The 24,590-nt window shown below is 40.4% G+C and overlaps 1 protein-coding gene across 1 annotated transcript; it reads right to left on the bottom strand.

The window, feature by feature from the left end:
* Positions 1-561: 561 nt before the first annotated feature.
* Positions 562-23,899, bottom strand: plekhg7 (pleckstrin homology domain containing, family G (with RhoGef domain) member 7; the record flags this gene model as incomplete). Its single annotated transcript, XM_072435675.1, has 15 exons — positions 562-701; positions 824-921; positions 996-1,149; positions 1,234-1,313; positions 1,391-1,478; positions 1,874-1,989; positions 2,692-2,866; positions 3,130-3,243; positions 3,955-4,053; positions 5,362-5,457; positions 6,919-7,068; positions 8,745-8,846; positions 11,177-11,217; positions 12,432-12,550; positions 23,847-23,899. Coding segments are annotated over 15 exons (1,596 nt in total), but the record flags the coding sequence as incomplete, so codon positions are not given.
* Between the last annotated feature and the right edge of the window lie 691 nt (positions 23,900-24,590).

Below are 24,590 nucleotides of genomic sequence, written 5' to 3'. Positions count from 1 at the left end.
ACAGAAGTCGCACTGTCACCTTTCGGGCTTCGGCGTCTTCTCACTCGCGTCACTGAACCGCTCATCGCTAACGCCGTTCTAACCACCTTTGTACATGTTTGTAATGAAAGAGAAAACTAAAATGTGATGTGCGTTTTATCGACTACCACGGAATTGTGTGGACGAGAATGTGTTGTGTGTTTTCGGCGCCTCGGCCCCGTCGTCCCACGCGCGTTGCCATGGTACCGCGTCAGGCCAGTGTTAAAACATCTTTCTCAGAGTTATGGTGGCCTCGGCTCACCTGAACGAAGTGACGAAGGAAAATACTGTTGGTAATTTATGTTCACTTCTTCAGTACGTGTTGCACCAGTTTGTTTGTTGGGTTCATCTCCATGACTAACTTAAATAAAAGTATACAGTATGTTTCTACCTCGTGCGTTGAGCTGTGTGTTTTCAATGACAAACCGTGTTCTAGGTTATCTTACATTTATTTTACACTACTGCAGAGGGCATGACACACATTTACAAAACATTCCTAGTGCTATTACAGTCATTTTAAAGGCGTACACGAGGCTCTGAAGTGCACGCTGACAGTGAATGGCTGGTGAGGGTCAGATCTGTGACGACTCGAGCCACAGGGGGGCGCTCTTGAGTCGCAGCTGCTCAGAGTCCAGTTTGAGCAGAGCGGTCACTGCGTCCTCGATCTTTGACATCCAAGCTCTCTGGGAAAACAGATGGAGATGGACTAATGATGACGATAAAACTGGACAAAGCGTCACCTTTACACGTCCGACATCGCAACAAGTGGGACAAAGAGACTATAAATATGTTAGAAGGGACTTACTTTGGCCAATTCTGAGGGGGCTTGCAGTATGAAGGCCCCTATACACTGCTGGTAGCGATTCTGGTGCATGATAATGAAGGAAAGAGGCAGACCTGACGCTGGAAAACAAAACAATTTCACATTTAAAGACTGTTTGCTTTGTAAAGGTAAGTTAAAATGGAGTCCACTTTACTTGATGCGTTTAGCTGATCGATATTCTTGAGTTGAAGTCTGTCCAAAGAGACTGGCTGGTCCAGCACGGTGAAGGTGCAGCCCTCCTTCAGCAGCTGGTCCAGCTCCTGGTTTTGGGAAAGTCTCATGGGGTTTTGCTCTGGACCGATGGAACGCTGAGGGAAGCAAACGCACGACAACATGAGCGCTGTGAACCTGAAAAGCCTGGAACCACCTCGACGATCGCCTCCACCAAATACCTTTTTGTTTCTTTTGATTTTTGTGATGAGAAGAAATTCATCAAACAGGAAGAGATAAACATCGATGAGCTTGGTGTTCTCTGGTGGCGAGACAAATATTCAGTGTGTCACAAGTTGCGTTGCACCAGTGGAACGTGCTGCACGTGTGTGTCCTCACCTGTGAGCACCAGTTTGCCCTCGTGCAGGAGGCTGCGGTGAGAAATGAGGTTCTCCAGAGTCACCGCCTTGAGCAGATGTTTCAGATTCTGTAAGAAAATACACTTGTTTATCTTGATCGCGTTTACACCTCGCTTTCTCTGGGACAAGGACACTTTACTAGAGGTTTGGCAACACTGACAAAAAGGAATATCTCAAGAATTTCTTTGCATTATCAGTCAAGACAATATTTCAACACAGCATGAAAAATGTGCTAAAATGTGTCCGTACACGTCTTAGACGAGGTTCAAGCATCAGGCCATTAAAATGCACCATAAAACTGACCATAAAAGTGCAGAAAGATCACTTTTATGCCCTTGTTTGGGAGATTACGCTGGATGTTTCTGTCTCTTTCAGGTCATTTTATTCTTATTTTCCACAATATGATCCATGTTTAGTTATATCTTCCTCCTCTACATCTAACAGCCGTGTCCCGTGCACTTACCTCGGGGATGAAGGCGCGCTTGTCCCTCTCCCACACAGGCAGCCACACCACGGCGTCTCTCAGCAGCTTCACCTTCTGGTAGTTGTCTAGCCATTTCACCTTCCCCTCTAAATCACCTAAAGACAAGAGTTATGGAATTGTAAGAAAGCAAAACGTCATAATGGCAATGTGCGTTTGAGAAAGTCTTTAATGAAGGCGGCGTAAATAATGGAAAACCAGCCATTTAGAAGGCACTTGGTAAAAGCCTCTTTTACCAAGTGCCTTCTAATAGTCATATTTAATGTCATATGAGAGACGAGAGACATGTGACTAATGTGGCGTAATTGTTATTCCTCATTGTTATTTTGACAGGCCACAAACGGAGCGGTGACTAACGGCTTGGGCAGAACAGTAAGGGGAGCTTCCCAGACGCAGGCGTGGAGGCACTGCCCTGTGCCTCTGCCGCGCCCGCGTGAGAAAAACACTGGTGCGCTTTGGTAACCTGATCAGGTCGCTTTGGTTTAATTGATAACAGCGTTTCACCTGCAGCCGGTCCAGAATGAACTGCCACAACAGGTCTGAGGACAGTAAACACTCACTCAGCCAGCCATGCGTGAGGCCCGTCGGCTTTATTTGTCTCTCTTCTATTTGTCTAGAGATCACCTTCCCTGTTGAGCTTTACTTGGTTTATTCTAATCTGTTTGTGAAGCACTTTGGCTGCGATGGGCTGTGGACTTCAGGAGAATGTGCGTTTGAATCACAAAGAGCAACAGCACAACTCTTGAGTTTCGTGTGTTTGCGCCTGCGCTGACGTGAGAAAGACGGTCCGCGGCGCTTACAGATGGCCGTGTCCACTTGCTCCGCCACAGATTGGAGGCCCCTGATCTCGTCTTCGGTCTCCAGCCTCTTGGCGATGTTCCTCAGCAGGAGCGGGTATCGCGTCAGCCTCTGCAGCGGCGCCACCAGCAGGTCGCGGAGCTGTAGCCGCCGGCACTGCTCGTTCCTCTCGCACCACTGAAAGAGAAAGCGGAGATGGGGTGAGACTTCTGCCAAAGGGGGGAGGAATAGGCAGAGGTCGCGGGGTCAAAGGAGGTTGCCGCGGTGATAGTTTTAAAAGGACAAATGTGGGAGGAATAGGGGGATGGGATGGGTGCTGGGATCCACACGATGTCCTCCAAACTATACACACAAACGGTTACACGAGGGACTGTGCGGCGCGTTCCAAGGTACACAAAGTCCCGGCACGTGTTGGCACGGAGACGAGCCGCGCGCCGTACCTTCACGTAAGAGCCAAAGTCCTCTCTGGGCTTGAGGCAGTCCAGATAAAGCAGCGCGGTGGCGTAGTTGAGGCAGTACGTCTGCAGACAGTGACAGACGCTCTCCTTAAACACCTGGCGAAAGAGAGAGACGCGTATCATGAGGAGAATACAAACAAAACGCTTTCCTCGGTTTCCTCGGCAACGCTTTACGACTGCAACGAGTGTGAATTCATATCTTATTGTCGGATTCTGATATGGGATGAGTTTGTTGCTGAACGAGTTTGAGGAATAATAGGGACTTTCTTTCTTTTTTTTTTTACTTAAAGTGCATAATATAGGAATATGCAACTGTGTGAAACAGTGAAATGCTGGTTGATATGGGGGTTAAACAGAATTAAATCCAGCAAATCTTTCTTTAATTTATGCCTTTATTTAACCTATTAAAGTCCTGTTAAGAATCTGAATTTCTTTTACAAAACTGGCCAAGGAAGCAATCAACAGTGAATAGTGAAAAGTACACATGGTTATGGCACAATTACCGTATTCCATTTTCAAGATGAGAACTGAACATTTTACAGCCAAAATAAGATAAATCAGCATTTTTGAAATGTTTGAAATGACAAAGGTTTAAGATGAACCTGCATAAACACGCACGCAGTCGTTTATCTTTAAGGCCTGGCAGTGCGGACCCCCTTTGTCAAGTCAAATGTGAACAAGAGCACGAGTACACTTCAGTAAACATCTTTTGCACGGGTTTGGACGTTTTTTTTTGCACAGGTTTTGGGGGCGTCTGTTTGTTTTGGGGGCGTCGTGGTTGCCGTGACGCGCTCGGGTCACACTTGCCTTGCTCAGCAGCTCCAGCAGGGTGGGCCCGCCTCCCTCGCTCATCTCCAGACTGCCCCTGATGACGCGGAGGAGGTTGTTGAGGAAACCAAAGCTCACCTGCCGAACAGAGCAGAGCGTCAGTGTCAGGTGTCTCTGTGGCCTGCTCTTCAACCAATAAACATTTAAGACCAAATGCAGCTTTTTGTCCCCCAAGTCATTATTTGTGATTATATATGGTTTATGAAAGACTTCTAATCCGTCTTGTGCTCCAGCTATGCGAAAAACCAAAGCCTGGACTTATACACATTAAGAAATCGCTTCACTAATCGGAATCATGCCAAAGGTTCACTATAAAAGACGTAATCACATTTTGATCATTGTTATCTGGGCTGTGCAGACTCTAAAACGCACACGGAACCAGCTTTTTAGAACAAAGACAGTGGCATTATTACATCGACGTGTCAAGAAAGAATAAACTGTCTCTATATTTGTCATAATTCTCTCTCTAGGAGCCTTCGGTCGCCACATTTCAACGTTTATTTGGTCGATAATTTGTTCAAAAGGTCTCAAAGTACAACAGAAATAATTGTTTGTCAAGTCGACTGCCAAAATAATGATTAGTTGCAGCTCTAACGTACTATGTAACTGGTAAAACAGCTCATAGTAAAAATGTTTAAGAATGTTTTCAAGGTATTTAGGAGCAATACAAACACATGTAATTGAATAAATGCAAGACAAATGCAAGAAAGAGTTTAAAAGAGAAACTGAAAAAAAACTATTGCTTTTTACGGAATATTCCACAGTAAAGTGTTGCATTTACTCAATTACAGGGGTTTTAATTGATCAAAAATATATATCTTGAAAAACACCTTTCCACAGATCTGACCTGTAAGTATAGTGTTGCGATTATTGTGAGAACAAACACCACAATTTAACGATTATTAAGCAAAGTCCTCTATTTTCTTTCATTCTAATGCATTTCTGTTCCAAAACCATGTGACTAAGTTAATGAACTCAAACTTCCTGAATGCAAAAGTTATAATGATAAAAACAGCCACAAAAAAGCACAAAACATTAACGTGTACTTTTTCTTTTGACTGAATTCGCTCATAAAATTGTCAAAAAATATTAGGTTGTTCTTTTTTGTTTTGCTCAATAAGTAGTTTATTTATTTTGCATTATTAATTTACATTTTTACACAAACACGCCTAACAATAAACCTTGGAAGGATTATATTTTTCAAGGATATGTATTGTTTTTCCAACTTTTTTGCTTGTTTTTAATAGTTTTTAAGGATGAACTAATGTCCCTCAGCACTACAGTTCATCGTCAGCTCATTTCATCTCGTGTAAACAGCACTTTCCCGTGTGGAGATGAGCAGAAACGTCACACAAGCCGCATAATGACCCCGTACAAACGTCTCACCAGACACAGCTCGTTGAGGTTCGCGAACAGCCTCCAAACGTCCACGTCCGTAAGACAATTCTGCGTCTGCAAATCCATCAGCGTGGACATAAACACCTGAAAGTGACAAAGAAATGAGATATATCACACCAGTATTACATTTCTACTGCGCAGAGGAAATGAATGGAAACTCACTCATCCAAGCTTCAGGACGTTTGGTTGATTATTCGTGCCCGTGTCGTTTTTCAGGGCGTTTTTTAGTGTGTTTTGAAGGAATTATGTGTTTGTCCCTTAAGGGTGAAAAGCATTTGTTTATTGTGGGCGATATTTACAAAAATGAACATGTTTTTTGAGAGTCCCCGTAACGAAAGTCAGACAATATTGTGTCAAACTAACAGAACTGTCTTAAACTTGCTTTTAAAAGTGTTGATGAGGTTTGATTGTCTGACAAGCAAGAAATGCCTGTCAAATTAATCACAAATATCACGTTGTTCCCCATTAAAAGTTTTAAACCAAAACAGTTCTCAATTTCATTTTTAATCAGCTCGTTTTGTATCTCGCTCTTTTTAACAATAAACTGTACACTTGACGTTCAAAATATGCATATTTTCACAACAATATTCACAATATTATCTACACATTATGACACAAGTGCAGCCAAATGACTAATATCAAATGATAGAAACACGTAAACACACTTAATTTAGTGTCAGTGTTGTATTCTTTTGTCTCGTTCTGCAAGAGCTGAAGAGACGAGACTAAAAATAGACTCTTATCCGTATTATTAAGATTTAATAAGGAACTGTATTAAGCCTTGAGAGCATGGCACTGATTTAGTTTAATGATTTGACATTTATTTATGGCCCTGTTAATAAAATAGTGCAGCTGAACTGAGTAAAGGGAGTGTTATCATCTGTATTCACAGCAGCTGTAACAAGAGATTGGTAAGACAGGCAAAACGTGTACTTGTGTAAGAGTAAAGTTACCTCAAGGTATTTTTATTCAAGTAGAAGTACATTAAGAGTACAAAGTATTTGAGCAAACTACCGCTTAAGTAATAGTAGGAGTCACAGTCTGCACGTAACATCTGATTTATAATTTGAAATTAATGTAATTGGAGAGACAAAACATTAAATAATGCACAAAATCTGGTATTTTCAAACAGACAAAAAAAGATGTCGATGTGAAGTAAAAGCTTTGGTTTCTCATCCCACAGTGAGGAACGGTGCATTTTATTGGTCATAAATACAGCCCATTTTAGTCCTGATGTGGACACAGTCTGACTTGTTTAGTCCTGGTTTAGTCCTGGTTTAGTCCTGGTTTAGTCCTGGTTCAGTCCTGGTTCAGTCCCGGTTCAGTCCCGGTTTAGTCAGTTAGTTTGATAGTCTTAAATGATTTTAACATTTGAGTTTCTTACTGCAGTCATTTCTTGAATATCACCATTTTGCACTTCCACTTGAGTAATATTATTTTGAAGTAACAATACTCTCTCTTGAGTCACATTTGGGCTGTTCCACCTGCAGTGCCACGGTGCTGTGTGCACGGCAATGACTGTGGGCGTAAACATGACATACTCGCCTCTTTTAGGACCATGAGCTGATCCAGGAAGTAAACGCACTCGCTGGTGAAGAGCTCCCAGATGGCCTCCCGCCTCTTGTCGACGTGAGGGTCGGGGGCGGAGCTCACCTGGAACGACTGGTCCCGCATGAACTCTGCCACGGAGTAATCCTGGAGCACCAAAAACACAACACAATTAGGGATGTCGAGATTATCCGGGTAATAAAACTATCACACTAAATAATGCTGATATGAGGTGATAGTGATAATTAAACCGATTTATTTATCTTTATGCCCTCAGGGGATTTATCTACTTTATTGCTTTTCAAACATTTACCACTGACGTACACAAACAGATCAAAATTCCTATCCGAGCACTCACACGCACACAGTAACACAACAGCGCAACCAAACACGGAACAATTATGTCTTATTTTCTATTCCTTTTTCTCCTTTCACGTCCTTTATGCCTTTATATTCACTTTCCCTTCTCTCCATCTATTCATGCAGCTCACAATGTAACCGTAACAACCACTAAACGAATCATAGAAAGCGAAAAAATGTGGTTTCAATTCAATCTACGTCTCCCAAAAAGTAAAAGTATGTGTCGAGTATCTGTTATCAGGTTGTCTAAGTGCACGGATTTTATTTCATAACGCTAGCGAGGAATGAAAACGCTTGTTGTTCGGTCACAGTGCCACAGTGCCACCAATCGTGAATAATCATAACATCTTCTCACAATGATTAAACACAACATTGAAACGTGATATTGTGATATCCGCAGTCAGAATGAGTCAGATTCTCCGATGGAAAACAGGGGCAAATGTGACTTTTTCTTATGAATCCAAGATATGAAATGTCGAGATGAAATGAATAACGAACATTCTATATGAAATGAACAATGAACTGCCAATAGTTTATGTAGCATTTTAGAATTTCAATGCTCTAAATCCATTCATGCATTGACATATTTGATACAAAGCGTGATATACGGTGCAATATTGCTACTGAAAATACCACGATAAACAATCAAATTTAAAGTCAATTCTACCGACACAATAACCTCAAAGACAGATAGCGACACAAACCCCTTTTCTGAGAACCATTACGTAAAGAAATGGGTGTGGCACTGTTTTAGGAATAACGCTCGACACTGAAGACAATTACACGTGCGTGGTTAAATGATACCTTTAATTGTCGACGCCGAATCGAAAAATAACTTTCATTTGTGCCAAGAGACAATAATGAAACTATAAACCAGGCCAAGAAAATGAAATGTACAATATTACAACTAAAGAACTCCAGTTCAAAATGGCATAAGTGAGATTTGGGACAAATTTGGACAAAATATTCACAATAATAATGTATGTTAGTCCATAAAGTAAATAGAGTAACTGTTAGAGTCTAATGTTTCAGTTGATTTATTTAATTAATTTACAGTTTTATTTAATTCTAACACCAATTTTCTATAATTCCTCATCATAATAATGTCTAAACACACGTAATTTTGTCTTATTTATTTTTATATAGTTGCTTTTGCCTGTCATTCATCTCAGTTCGGTCTTTTAAAATGTCACGGTTTGATGGAAAAACACAACCAAAGGAAAACACGTTTGTAGCTTCACATTTGTATTTGTATCGAACAGCGAAGCCTCCGCCACTTTTAACGACGGACCGTTTTTTTTTTAATATGTGTGAGCGAAACCTGGACTTTCTGGTTCTTGCCGAACACGTTTCTGCCGCTTTGTCATTACAGTCGCCGCTTTTCAAACTCTTTTATTTGGACAAGGAATCTCAGCGTTTGCTCTCCAAACACTAAAGCCTGAGCCAACATGTACTATTCTCACCTTGTACTTTTGGAAATCCGCGTTCCTCCAGTCCTGAATCTGTGCCGTGGACAGATGCTTCTCCACGTCCGACGCGGTGCCGATCTGTAACTTCGCTTTGGTCTGCGGACATATAAATATTCACAGTAAAGGTCGTGCACAAGCGAGTAATGGAGTTACTTTTACACTTTAAACTGTGTTAAAGACCCGTGGAACATGGTCCAGCCAAAGCAATAGCATCATTATATCCTCTCAGCTGAAGATGTCATTTCTGTGGACATACTATAGCTTTGACTAGATCAGGGGTGTCCAAGCTTTTTTCACAGAGGGCCATTTGAAACTCATACGGGGCAGAGGGCCACAAACAACCAGACTATGAAATGAATTATCAAACATTTTGCATAAGACTTGGAACATTAATATTCAGTTGATACTGTTCCACTTTTACAGTAAAAAGCACTACTATTTGCAGGAAGCCTGAGGGCCAACAAAACTTGGTCTGGGGGCCGCATTTGGCTCCCGGGACATAGTTTGGACACCCCTGGCTTAGAACATGGACATTAATTAACACATCTCCATGGAGACAAACTGGCCAAGTTACAGGTCAGATCTGTGAAGAGGCAAGCCTGTTCACTAGCGGTGTTCGGAAAAATGTATTCACCTAAATATTGCAATACTTCAAGTCACAATACTGGTATTCACAATCCGATACCAGTATTTTGATGAAGTCATGCAAATGAAAGAGCATTATTGCATTTCAGCTTATTTCAATATCAATACTTTCAGAGACTCATTCAGTATCAATACTTTCAGAGACTCGTTCAGTATCAATACTTTCAGAGACTCGTTCAGTATCAATACTTTCAGAGACTCGTTCAGTATCAATACTTTTAGAGACTCGTTCAGTATCAATACTTTCAGAGACTCATTCAGTATCAATACTTTCAGAGACTCGTTCAGTATCAATACTTTCAGAGACTCGTTCAGTATCAATACTTTCAGAGACTCGTTCAGTATCAATACTTTCAGAGACTCGTTCAGTATCATTACTTTCACAGAGAAAGTCTTATTTTATGACTCATCAAAACAAACAAAATAATACAACTGGATGAGAATGTTCCAGGCAAATAAACAACTCGATAGAGAAAAGCAGGTAAACCAGAAAAGTTACATAGTGTACATTTAAATACCGTAGACACTTTCAACACGGTCCAACAGTTATGTCAAGCTATGATCAATGGGGACACTTGGATCGGCGGTTATGTGACCATTATCTGATTTCTGTAGTTGTCATGACGATTTTTGAAATGCCGTGTAAAGCTGCACTGGAGGAGAGCGCGAGTGTCACATGATCGGACGGGCCGCAATGAAAACAAAAGCACGAGGATACGGGACGGGCGTGAACTCCCTCTCCTCGTGCTCCTATTTAGCGAAAATAAAACAAAAAGAGTTGAGTTTAAGGGTCGTCACTTGGCAACGGAGCCTAGCGCCGTCGGCTGCTCTGATTGGCTGCGGTAAAAAAAGTTGTTGGAGCCTCGCAATTTGAGCTTTGCGAGTTGCGACCCGGTGAATAGTAGAAACGGAATCACTGGGAATCATCTGGGAATCCTGGATATTGTGTCTACCGTATTTTCCGGACTATAAGTCGCAATAGTTTTGGCTGGAGTGCGACTTATGTGATATTATTCGTTATTTTCGCACTGGCAACCGCATTTCACATGTTCATTATTTTCACAAGAGGGCGCTCTAGGCTCTAAGCGACGCAGAAGAAGAATCTGCACTTCCTCTTCCTCTGGAGTTTGTGGAGTTGTTTAGAAGTGACACAGAGGAAGAAGAATTCAATGGATTTAGTGATTTGGGGTAAAACTGATGCTTTGTAAACTTGTTTAAAGCATGTTCTTTATGCTATAGTTATCTGAATAACTGTTCATATGTTACGTTAACATACCAGACACTTACCACAGTTCTGTCTGTGCCTCATGTAGCTGAAGGTGTTAGCGTTAGCATACGTACACCTATTCACCATGTTCTCTCATCTGTTATTATTCTAAATTGCATTTTATGATGTCTGCTCTTGGTCTTGGATTTTATCTAATAAATTTCCCCAAAAATACGACTTATACTCCAGTGCGACTTATATATGTTTTTAATGTCTGGAAAAGATGTGCGTGAATAAGGTAAGCGTACTGAACTTTCTAACGTGATTTTAATTGCGCAGTACGCTTACTTCCCGTGTAAAAACGGTAGTTCAAGTTCAGCTTTTTTTGCCAATTCTCAAATCTAAACGGCCAACTGGATAAAAGAGGAAGCACAGTAATCTGCTTTGGGAAGTGGGTCAGAGCACAATGTCCGGACCCGCTGTGCAATAAAAGGTGCACCCGCCAAACAACTAGCCGCTACACAACAACATCAACACGGAGAGAGAGCGGCCGGCGCACACCAGCGTCACTCACCGTGCTCCGCCTCGAAAAGGGCCACTTCGACTTCTTAACATCTGCGGAAAAACAAACCAGGAATACGTGTGAATTGTTGGCCGGCTTAAGATGTAATAATATGCTGAGAAATAATCAAGCTGTAGTACCAAAAGTCGAGCTACAATGACGATGATGATGATTAAAGTTCAGCGCAATTTGCCAACGATTTATAAATGATATCGAAATCTCAGCTCGTGGACCCGGTCTTGTGTCTCGGCTTGTGGGAATCATGTCGCGTCCCATCCCTATTGTTTTATCAGAGTTTTGGCACATTTGCAGAAGACTTGCGGGACTCACCGAGACAGCATCCACTTCCACTGCAATAATACCTTTGTAATTGAAAATCATTACAACCCAAAACATGCGCGATAACCCAACAAAATCATCCATCTGAGGAGCTGGAGATGGTTCTCCTGGCGCCACATTTCTCTAAAACCTTGTGGACGTGATTATATTTAAGTTTAACTGTATTTTCTGCACTATAAAGCGCACCAGACTATAAGGCGCATTAAGCGAAACAAAAAAGTGTACCACACAAAATCACTTCGAGGTCAGTTAGCACAACCAGAATCAATCTATATATAGGATGCACTGGATTATAAAGTTCTCTGTCATTTTTTGTGACAATTAAAGGCTTTTAAGTGCGCCTTGTAGTGCAGAAAATACGGTAGGTAAAAACTCCTTTTGCCTAATTATCCCCCAGTTTGACAATTAATTTTGGTGACATTTATATTTGTAAGTTTACTTCCTGGTTGGACATGAGCAGCAGAATTGACATTGCAGTAATTCCACAACAATTACCTAGCAACCATACGGTAAACAAGGGCCAAAATCCACATAAATTACACAAAAGTAATGATTTGACAAGCAATAATGCATGATAACACCTTTATTTTGTTAGATCATCGTTTAAACTGTAAATTTCCCCTTCATTTTTTGTGGATCGTCGCCTGTTGATGACATCACAGAGGGATTCGGTTTTAGAACTCGGCTCTGCTCCCTGTAAATGTCATCTTTTATTTTTCAACCACGCGACTGATGTAAAACTATGATAAACACGTAGCACAGGTTATAAGTAAGTATAACTAAAAATATACATATATCTTTCTGCCACCGAAAGGAGACGTTGTGATCCGAGGCTGTGACTAGCTACCTTAATATTATTACCTACTGAGCTACGTTTGCGCTCAAGTAAAACAAACACAACAGTAGTTTTCATCCGTTCACATTGTACCTGAAAGTGTTGAACCGTTGAGTAAATGCGCCGCGCCATTCGAGACAAAAAGATCCCCGGGCGAAACGTCCAGTCCCGGTAAACTGACCACTACAGAGCTCCGCCTCCTCTCCTGTAACCTAGGAAACAAGATAAATATATGAAACATCGACAAACAAACGTGAAATGTCAATAAAATGAATCCCAAAAGTGCAGAAACGCAGACTTATTTCAAAGTTACGACGTGCCTTTTTTATTTTTATTTTGAAATCAACTCTTTTTGTTGCATTTTTTACTTAAAGGAAATCGTTTTTTAAAAAGTAACGACATACTAAAGTAAAAGTACTGTGCATTAATCATATTTTTGGGTATTTGGACTTTCTACTCCACTACATTTTAGAACTGGACTGAAGTACTTTTCATATAGTTTGAGGTTTATTTTTTAGCAGGTTCATGCTGACATCTTGCGTAAAGGGTTCGGGTTCAAGTCTTTGAGCAACGGAAAACATACACATAAAAATTACTTGATCAATAAATAAGACAGTCGATACTGCCGACGTAAAAACAGCACAATTCTTCATCACAATCCCTACATTTACCGCTAAAATGTGTTTACTTTTTACTCTTAAAGCACATTTTTAAGAAGATAAAGAAGATTTTTCATACAATACTTTTACTTAAGCAATTTCTTTGCTCCTATAAACTTAAGCTTTTATAAATATTGAGTACTTTTCCCACCACATATCTTCAAAACATTTACAATATTATCTACACATGGCCCGGCTCTGATTCTGATTTGATTATGTTGTGACTGACGGGCTCACGTGACGCTAAACTTCTTAAAACCATTTGTCGTTTCCAGATTGAAGCGCCACCATTATTCCAAACTAAAAAGGTATCAGTAGACAAACTGCAAGCCAGAGGAAATGAATGAATTCCTCTTTGTCATTTGACGTCGCTGAAATACCAGTCAAAATACCATCGGCGTCGCACTAAAACCGACAATTAACAAGGGTCGCCCGTTTGTGAGCGCCCGTCGTCCGTGTCGCCGGCCCACCCGCTCGTCACGCCGCACACACAATCCCCCGGCTTACGTTTCAGAGTTTGAAACCGAAGCTCGGCTGGAAAAACACAGGTCTGCCTTTTGGCCCCGGGCAGAGCTCAGGCAGCCTGTGTTCACCGCGTCTTTGACTTACTTTCTTATGTAATCTCCACTCAAACTCAAGAGGCGTGTGCGCGTTCACCTGCGAGAAGACATGAGCCGGCGTGCGAGACACATGTACCAAAATATACATATTCAAGAGGCTGATTTTGAGTGTCCAGCAAAGATTATAGTGGTTTTCAGTAGTGTTGTCGCAATTTTGATGCTAAGGAACAGGCTCGATACGCAATACTGATGATTTTGATGCCACTAAACTAACAAAAAACACTCTTTTGATGTAATTTTCAACACAAAATGATGTACTTGTATACTACTCTTCTTATATCCTAGATACTGTTCAGGAAAGGTCAAATTTAGTCCTGTTTAGGGTTAACAAAACGATAAAAAATCAGACGCTAATCGATGCCAAAACTAGTATCGAAACGAGACATTAATTTAAACAAGTATCGATACAAACAAATTCCAAGACACGAGAACAAAATGTGACCTTTCCTGAACAGTTTTAGAAAAGTTCTGATAAAAGGCAAGATCAGTTTAATGTATATAAAGAGTATAACGAGAGTATTATAAAAGTATATACACTAGTTTCGATGCTCGTTTTGGTATCGATTAGTATCTGATTTTCAATACTTTTTACAAACCTGTTCAGTTATAGTTAAACTGTCACAGTATTTGTAAAAATACAACTCTTGTGGTTAGGGATCATCTCAAAATAGGTTGAAGCTGAAAAAGACTACATTTTTTTTAGTCTCTTTCTGGACCCCCCTCAAAAGACTAAAAAAACAAACATTTCTGGCCTCACATAAAATTTATTTTAAAAAGAAATATTAAAACATAACAACAGTCATGACTTGAAAACTCGCTCTCAAATAAACTCTCAAAACTTGAACAATATAATATCATTATGTTACATAAATACATAATATGATCTGATTCATACAGTATGAAGTATTCTGTCATCTGTGAATAGGTCTTGTCGTTAGTAGCTTGATAGACCCTGCTCACATCTAGTCCCTGAACATCCTTTGGTATGTTGATCAGTATAAGTTATGTACTCTCCAAATAATGTCACCTGTCGCACATGTTTGTTTACTCAATCCACATGGTCCACGGGCCCTACGACCGTCACATTCAACCACTACACCAGCACCATGCAGACTCAACTCGCTCAACCAGGAAGTGATTTAAACAATGTTTCTGATTGGCTGCTGTAAATCGCTATGCGCTTTACATTTCACAACAAGCAAAGTCATGAGTGTCTGATGTCATGGATGTTGGCCTAATGCTCGTTGCTGAGAGAGTTTTTTAGCATTTCAAACAATTACTGCCACAAAGATGTATTGAAGCTTCAAAGCAACAAAAAAAGAAATAAAATGTAGGTACAACCCCCCCAGACGAAAAATATCTTATCTTTTTCAGCTTCAACCTATTTTGAGATGATCCCTTAGTGCGTGTGATAGTATATTATATAGTAAATATTCAGAATACATAACTATACAGGACCACACAACAGCATACGTTACAAAGAACATTTTAATACAGGTATTCAATAATCTGTAATTAAATAATAAACTACATTATTCTTTCCAACACTGGCCATCACAATACAACAAGCTCTTGGTTTACAATGTCATTAGTCTCATCAGTCATATAATAGTTTTGTAATAATCCAGATTTCTCCATTTTTATTTTTGTTCAATGCCAATGATAAGGTCGTGCAACTACTTCAACTTTAAATCATGACTACAACTGTTCAAAAAGCACGGCTGCACGTTCTGTCCCTCACGAACAGCAGATTTTAAAAGATGAATCACGGCTAATTCACGGTTTGCAGAATGATGAGGACCGTTGCCATAGCGATGAACATTTTACATCTAAATATTAGAGCACTTGAATGGGATAAAGTCGTCCGAACGAAGCTGAAACTCATGAATACATAATAATACCGTAATTATTATACAGCGTTTATTCATCTACAGCAGTGGCTCACAAACTTTTCACACAAAGTACCACCAATATAACATTTGGCTTTGGTATTACTCAATATAAAGCCAGAATTATAATAATGTATAATAATGATTAACCAGAGGGAAGACACAAACATTAATAGATCCGTCTCTAAATAAAACACAAGCTCAAACCGCAGATCAGATAATAAACACATTATGCATGAATTATTGTATTAAATAACCATGATTTTAATTAGTCAATGTAATACCTTATTCGTCCAGCAGTTGAAAAGGTTTAAAAACTTACTAATTTGGACATTGTTTTAGAAATCAAGATTTTGCTTCCAATCTGATGGAAATAGTTTGAACCGTTATACTCTCCTTAGATTAAAAAGATGGCTTGAATATTGCATTTGTTTACCTTAGATACGATACTGTATAACAAACACTGCTAGCCCTGAACATGTGCAATACTGACTTAACCATGTGCAATACCGTCATATTCATGTGCAATTACTGTCGTACTCACACGCAATTATTGTCATGTGCATATAACTGATGTAAATAAGAGTGTTTACTTTACTATTATTATTAGTATTATTTGTCTTATGCCAGCTATTTTTATTATTATTATTTTATTTTATCTTTTTCTTCCCTCCATTCCTTATTAAGATATGAGAGGACCTGTTTACAGGAGTTTTGTTAATAAAAGTTTTTGTTTTTGTTCATAAGAGTTCTTCTGTTAAGAGTGTTTCTTAAACTTCCAATAAGTTATCCGTCCTTTCCCCCTGTATCTACTGCGTTGTAACGCCAAAATTTCCCCATGTGTGGACAATAAAGGATTATCTTATCTTACTGCAGCAGACGGATCAACACAAAAAGAAGCATTGTACAGTTTCACGTTTTTTAAAGTGTTTTTAGGGGTTTGAATGGTGCCCTTGAGTGCAGAGAAAGGAAATAAAATGCATTATTATTCATATACGGCTGCATTATTGTTATTTTATAAACTGAATTATAGAAACGGACTGGCACACAACGTTCCCCTGATTCTGTGGCTAAAAGCGTAAGAAATCACCACTGCTAAGACATGACACATCTGTAATTCTTTACTTTACTCCGACACTTTAGTCCGACACGCATTGTACTTGAGATTACGACCTGTCCTGTCACACTTTCTAAATATGCATAATTTACAATATGTCAGGACTGATAAAAAAAAACGAGTTTATCGACACAATAAGGAAGTCCAGCGGGCAGATAAAAATAATACAACAATAAACCTTGGCAGAAGTACAGTGTTTACATAACCAGGAAATGAGGAAAAGCGTGACAAATGTCCATATTTTGCTTCCTTTAACGTGACAGATGTTAAAATAGTAGCTGCATTTTTGACTGTAACGCTTGCTCAAGCAGTAAATCCGAGCAGGCGTGTGGCTCCTATGGCGCCGGCGAGTTTCTCTTTAAGACGCTTTGAGAATGCGACGCTAAAACAAACTGCCACTGTCGGGTTCGTGTTGTGAAAGAACGACAGGTACGAGCGGTTCTCAAAACTTTTCACGACGGGAGAAAAAGAGTTGTCCCGAGTGCCGCCGGGTCTGAGGACTATTCCGGGTCTAAATGACAGGATTAAACTGGGTTTTAATGTGGAAAATGTGAATAAAATGTACTGTAAACGAAGCAAACAACGCTTCCGTGTCTAATTTGTCCAAAAAATAAGATTAAACCGGAAACTAAACCTGGACCGGGACTAAACCAGTACTAGAACAAGGCCGAACTGAGTATACACCAGAACGAAGTAGAGTTACATGGCCAAGAAGTACATTGTAAAAGATAGTAGTAATAACATGTGTATCTCATAGTAGAAATTAAGATGGCAAAGTTATATTAAATAGTAATATATCGGCCCTGCGACGAGTTGTCCAGGGTGTACGGCCCAAAGTCACTGGGATAGGCTCCAGTCACCCGCGACCCCGAAAGGGAACAAGCGGTAGAAAATTAATGAATGAAGATAGAAAATGACAAGAAAACAGAAAAAGATTAAGTCTGTCCTGATGTTGGTGCGTATGTTTCAATATTTAATAGCCAAGATGCAATAAAGGCTTTTTAACTTCTGAAACAAAGTGCCTCGGTTTATTTTGTGAGTCTGATTTTGTACGGACAGACAAACCATTCAAGAATCGAAAAGTAACTCCTCTTCACTTTAAATACACGGAAAATGGCACAACAAAAAATCTCACAAAGTATCCCAAAAATTACTATTGTAAAAGCACAACTAATATTGTGTCTTTAAAATGCAAACGCAACACAGGAAGGCCCCGTAACCTTCTGTCAAGTGTCATCAAAGTCTAAAGAGCAAAGTCTGAAGAGCGAAGTCTGAAGAGCGAAGTCTAAAGAGCGAAGTCTAAAGAGCGAAGTCTAAAGAGCGAAGTCTAAAGAGCGAAGTCTAAAGAGCGAAGTCTAAAGAACGAAGTCTAAAAGAGCGAAGTCTAAAGAGCGAAGTCTAAAGAGCGAAGTCTAAAGAGCGAAGTCTAAAGAACGAAGTCTAAAAGAGTGAAGTCTAAAGAATAAGTCTAAAGAGTGAAGTCTGAAGAGTGAAGTCTAAAGAGTGAAGTCACTGGAAGTCAAGGCACTGGAAGAACCAGGACTACGATAAAACACCAAAGAAGAAGAAGAAGAAGAAGAGCTAGTCTCCGGTCTGGAGAGACGGGAGATGGCGGAGGAGAGTGGATCGGTGGTCGAAGACGTTCTGGACGGCGTGGAGGAGCAGCCTTTTCTGCCTGCACGTGCCTGGAAACGTAAAAAGTCCCTTAGCTCGTCCGAGGGTTCTGGGAATGAGCAGCAGGATGAGGCTGAAGCTATTGATATCCGGAGTGAGAACAGAGACTGTAAGGTGATCATAAAGCTTGCACAGGATAGTGCATCCTTTAAGGAGTGGAATTCAGTGGCATTGTCAAAGAGCCTAACTGTAGCTGTGGGAGTGATCAAGAGTGCGAGTGTCCTTAGAGATGGCTCGCTGCTGGTCGTGTGCAAGGACGCGGCTCAGCAACGGAAGGCGATTGGAACTAAACGTCTGGGTGGAAAGGACATTCTTGTGTCTGATGCTGAAAGAAACACGGTCAGAGGAGTTATCGTAGGTGTCCCTACGGCGACGTCTGTGGATGAAGTTAAGGAGAATTTGACTGGAGCTAAGGTGGTGGACGCTAGGCGGTTGAAGGTGACCCGGTTTGGGGTAAGATGTGACAGCTTGTCGGTAATGGTAACACTTGAAGGGAGGTGCCTGCCTAGTAAGGTGTTCATTGGGTTCATGTGCCATGACGTTAGGCCATATGTTCCACCGCCCCTGCGTTGCTTTAAGTGCCAGCGCTTTGGGCATATTGCAGCGGTCTGTAGAGGGAGGCAAAGATGTGGTAAATGTGCAGGAGATCACAAGTATGGGAAGTGTGACGTGGGAGCAAAACTGAAGTGCTGTAACTGTGGGGAAGAACATAGCTCTGCCTACGGGGGATGCAGGTTTAGCAAAAGAGCTGCTGAGGTGCATAAAATAAAGGTCTCTCATGGTGTATCCTATGCAGATGCAGTCAAGAAAGTTTCAAGTAACGAGTTTAGAGTAAATACAGAGAGAGGAGCCAGCGCTGCTCCCAGCCAGGGCGAAATGAGAAAGGCCAGCGTGGCTCCCAAGAAGTGTGAAGGTTTCAAGAGTGGAGGTCCCAAGTGTGCAGGTTCCAGAATTAATGAGAATACCCTGGTTGTGGATAGAGAGGATTTTGTACTCTTTATGGTGGATGTTGTAAACTGTGCTGCTCAGACTCAAAGCAGAACTGAAAGGATCAGAATCATTGCTAAAGCTGCAGGGAGATTCCTTGGAACAAAGGAGCTTGATTGGGCAGATATAGAAAACAGGCTAAAGGCGCTAAATGGGAGTCGGAGTGATGGGGGTCTGCTTGTGGGGAGTCAGAGTGATCAGAGTGACGAGATGGGGGTGGGGGTGGTCTCCTGTCCTCGTCCAGTCTCGTAGACGCACAGCTACCAAGCAGCGACATCAGTGGAAACATTAAAGCCTATAGAATGAAGCCTAAAGAATAAAGCTGTACGGTGGAAGCACCGAACGTCAAAGAAGGAGAGGAAGATGAAGAAGAGTCTCCCTGGAATAAAGCCGGTTGTTGTTGTTGTTGTTGTTGTTGTTTTATGGCGGTTGGCATCCAATTGTTGCATTACCGCCAGACTTTATTCCTCAGACTTTTCGTTGCATCCAATTGTTGCATTACCGCCAACTCAAATGGCCGGTTGGTCTCTGAAACAACAACAACTATTCTAGTCACAAAGACATATCATGACCTCATGGGCTTTGTAACACCAAAGCAATGGAAGGAGTACTTTTACGGACTACGACAGTCTGAGGACTACGAAAAGTCTGAGGAATAAAGTCTGGCGGTAATGCAACAATTGGATGCCAACCGCCATAAAACAACAACAACAACAACAACAAGTCTGAAGAGTGAAGTCTAAAGAATAAGTCTAAAGAGTGAAGTCTGAAGAGTGAAGTCTGAAGAATAAAGTCTAAAGAGTGAAGTCTGAAGAATAAAGTCTGAAGAGTGAAGTCTGAAGAATAAAGTCTAAAGAGTGAAGTCTGAAGAGTGAAGTCTAAAGAGTGAAGTCTGAAGAGTGAAGTCTAAAGAATAAGTCTAAAGAGTGAAGTCTGAAGAATAAAGTCTGAAGAGTGAAGTCTGAAGAATAAAGTCTAAAGAGTGAAGTCTGAAGAGTGAAGTCTAAAGAGTGAAGTCTGAAGAGTGAAGTCTAAAGAATAAGTCTAAAGAGTGAAGTCTGAAGAATAAAGTCTGAAGAGTGAAGTCTGAAGAATAAAGTCTAAAGAGTGAAGTCTGAAGAGTGAAGTCTAAAGAGTGAAGTCTGAAGAGTGAAGTCTAAAGAATAAGTCTAAAGAGTGAAGTCTGAAGAGTGAAGTCTAAAGAGTGAAGTCTGAAGAGTGAAGTCTAAAGAATGAAGTCTATAGAGTGAAGTCTGAAGAGTGAAGTCTAAAGAGTGCAGTCTGAAGAATAAAGTCTATAGAGTGAAGTCTGAAGAGTGAAGTCTAAAGAGTGAAGTCTGAAGAGTGAAGTCTATAGAGTGAAGTCTGAAGAATAAAGTCTATAGAGTGAAGTCTGAAGAATAAAGTCTAAAGAGTGAAGTCTGAAGAATAAAGTCTATAGAGTGAAGTCTGAAGAATAAGTCTAAAGAGTGAAGTCTGAAGAGTGAAGTCTGAAGAATAAAGTCTAAAGAGTGAAGTCTGAAGAGTGAAGTCTGAAGAATAAAGTCTAAAGAGTGAAGTCTGAAGAATAAAGTCTGAAGAGTGAAGTCTGAAGAATAAAGTCTAAAGAGTGAAGTCTGAAGAGTGAAGTCTAAAGAGTGAAGTCTGAAGAGTGAAGTCTAAAGAATAAGTCTAAAGAGTGAAGTCTGAAGAATAAAGTCTGAAGAGTGAAGTCTGAAGAATAAAGTCTAAAGAGTGAAGTCTGAAGAGTGAAGTCTAAAGAGTGAAGTCTGAAGAGTGAAGTCTAAAGAATAAGTCTAAAGAGTGAAGTCTGAAGAGTGAAGTCTAAAGAGTGAAGTCTGAAGAGTGAAGTCTAAAGAATGAAGTCTATAGAGTGAAGTCTGAAGAGTGAAGTCTAAAGAGTGCAGTCTGAAGAATAAAGTCTATAGAGTGAAGTCTGAAGAGTGAAGTCTAAAGAGTGAAGTCTGAAGAGTGAAGTCTGAAGAGTGAAGTCTAAAGAGTGAAGTCTGAAGAGTGAAGTCTATAGAGTGAAGTCTGAAGAATAAAGTCTATAGAGTGAAGTCTGAAGAATAAAGTCTAAAGAGTGAAGTCTGAAGAATAAAGTCTATAGAGTGAAGTCTGAAGAATAAAGTCTAAAGAGTGAGGTCTGAAGAATAAAGTCTATAGAGTGAAGTCTATAGAGTGAAGTCTATAGAGTGAAGTCTGAAGAGTGAAGTCTGAAGAGTGAAGTCTATAGAGTGAAGTCTATAGAGTGAAGTCTATAGAGTGAAGTCTATAGAGTGAAGTCTGAAGAGTGAAGTCTGAAGAGTGAAGTCTGAAGAGTGAAGTCTATAGAGTGAAGTCTGAAGAGTGAAGTCTGAAGAGTGAAGTCTGAAGAGTGAAGTCTGAAGAGTGAAGTCTGAAGAGTGAAGTCTGAAGAATAAAGTCTATAGAGTGAAGTCTGAAGAGTGAAGTCTATAGAGTGACGTCTATAGAGTGAAGTCTATAGAGTGAAGTCTGAAGAGTGAAGTCTGAAGAGTGAAGTCTGAAGAGTGAAGTCTATAGACTGAAGTCTATAGAGTGAAGTCTATAGAGTGAAGTCTGAAGAGTGAAGTCTAAAGTCTAAGAAGGACTACAATGGGTGGCGGTAATGTAACATTAGGATAACAACCGCCATAAAACACAGAAAAAGAAGACGAAAAAGAAGACGAAGACAGACAAGAGATTATGTGACGACAAATATACACAAATAATGAATGGATTGTCGTGGTTTTATTACAATGCTACGGGTTATGTGCTTTTCACTTTTGTTACAGCGATTCAATTCAGACTCTCGACCGACCAAAAAACAACCCACCAAACACACCCCTAGAACACGATTGCGCAGGTTTCATGCTGCAAAGTCCGCATATTGGTTACTTCACGTTACACTCGCGCCGCAGCACCTGAGGCTCGGAGCGCTGCCGTAACCAGGTCAACGCATCCTTTCCCATTCATTCTGCCGCGCACACAATACCGTCCTGTTGCTTTGTGGCCGGATGCTGGCTCCGTGTCAGCTCCGAACATCCCGCGGCACGGAAAGAAAAATTAAAAAAGAAGACAGGGAAAAAAAGACCGCTTTGTTCCCCGCGACAAATAATTATTCTCCAAAACAAAAACCGTCCCTGTCAACAAGTGGCCACCGTAATATTCACATCGCTCGAGTGTAATCGCTAAGACAATAGCCTGCCTAATTATCCGGTGAGTGGTGGGGGGGGCGCGAGCCATTAGCCTAACGAGCGTTTGTCCAGCCCCCGCATAACCATGGGACTCTCCAAACTTGTGCTTATGCCCCATTAACAAAGGCAGAGCACAATGAATGGACAATGGGGACTTACTGGACTCGAGCGCACACGGGATTACGCCAAAATATACATGTTACGTAATATAATGCTGATGTATGTAAGGAATTGTAATTAGGAATGGTAGGAATGGTAATCTGAAGACAATTGTTGTCGAGATATTTAGATTTATTTTTTATGTTAACTAGATTTTTCCATAAATTTGATAAATAAATACTCAAAAATTTACCATATTTAAAGTTGAACTCGAGATATTAAAGCTACCCGTATTTTCCGGACTATAAGTCGCACCAGCCAAAAAATGCATAATAGAGAAGAAAAAAAAACATATATAAGTTGCACTGGAGTATGAAATGTGGTTGCAAGTGTGAAAATAATAAATAATATCAATATCACATATTACAAGTATAATATAAATATAAGTATAAGTCGCACCCTGGCCAAAACTATGAAAAAAGGTGCAACTTATAGTTGTACTTGTACTTGTGGAAATGGCTGAGCAAAATGACACAAAAATGACAAAAAAATAAAACAGATTCATTCACGATTTGATTTGGCCTTATTAAATACAGTAAAGGCGTAATGGACGATCTCTTCTGAGACAGCTCGAACTGTCTTTCTCCGTCTTAATTTTGTCCCGTACACTGAGGGAACTATATTATGATGAATAATGATGAATGATGATCAATGCGCTTAGACACACGGAATTGTGCTGCTCTCGGGGGACGAGCCACACGCGGCTGCAGGTGAGCGATAGGTGCGTTTTATGATTGATACGTAGCAGGACTAATCGGCAGTCCACGCCACAAGGAAATGAGACTCAGATTTGGGCAAAACATTTTTTAAAGACGAGGTTCAATATTAATTCCCTGCACACTTTCACTCATTGCTGTTCAACACACTCATAATCAATTTCTTCAAGTTTTGTCAATTTCTTCTACTTCTACCCACAATTGGCTGAGAACTTTTCCATTAAAAGACCCAGGCTTATCACTGATGATTAGAAATTATCACACGGCCCTAAAATATTACGTTATCGCCAAGTTTACCACAATTATTGCAGCATATTAAACAGCGTTATTCGATCTGGCAGCCCACAACTTTGGCACGGTATTCATAATCTACGCAAATCTGTCAGGCGAACGCACAAACCCTCCTTTTGATTACATGTGTTTTATGCAAAAGTGGACTCTTGATATTTGCGCCGCTGACAACATGCAAAGCAGTCCAAAGTACACGTACCTGTTATGGCTCAGCTCCTTCTCCTGCAAAATGACAAGGGAAAATGGGAGAAAGGTTAATGGATGAATTCGAATGCGTCATGCAATATCAACGACTGATCAAATATCAAGTCATAAGAAGGTACTGATCTGTAGCTTGTTCAGGGCGTCAGAAATGCAAAAACTACAACTAAAATAACACAAATAGTATCACAAGTACAGGCATCGATACTGGACATTTCTGAATACCGCATTTTCCAGACTATAAGTCACACCAGCCAAAAAATGCATACTAGAGAAGAAAAAAATATATATAAAAGTCGCAATGTTTTGTACCGTGACAATAAATGGGTAAATTCTAGAGCTGGGTTTCGATAGAAGAATCGATTCGATTCCAATTTTTACGTTTCAAAATCTTTTTTTCCGATTTCTCAGATCCCATCCGATTCGCTCCGATTTCGATCTGATTTCCGATTCGATCCGATTTCGATTCGATCCGGGGGTTAATGTTATTAAAAATGAAAAATGTATTTGAACCGTTTCCTTCACTTCATGACTGTGTAGAGAAGCAACATATTAAAACTAGTATTATATCAATATTAAACAGCAAATCTTACAAGTATTGGTAGTTACTGATGGCTGGAGGACTGATGAAAAGGTTAAGGGTCAATCTACCTTCAAGAAAGATAATCCAGGAGTCCTGAATTATCTTTCTTGAAGGTAGATTGAAGTTCACTGAGGGAAATGTAGAAAACAATTTTAATTC

Source organism: Eucyclogobius newberryi, unplaced genomic scaffold, assembly GCF_026437365.1.
Source record: "Eucyclogobius newberryi isolate DKJ021-1_F unplaced genomic scaffold, fEucNew1.0.hap1 SCAF_7, whole genome shotgun sequence".
NCBI classification, from domain to species: domain Eukaryota; kingdom Metazoa; phylum Chordata; class Actinopteri; order Gobiiformes; family Gobiidae; genus Eucyclogobius; species Eucyclogobius newberryi.
The sequence above is the reverse complement of the archived record's forward strand: the minus strand, read 5'-3'. Positions and strand labels throughout refer to the sequence as shown.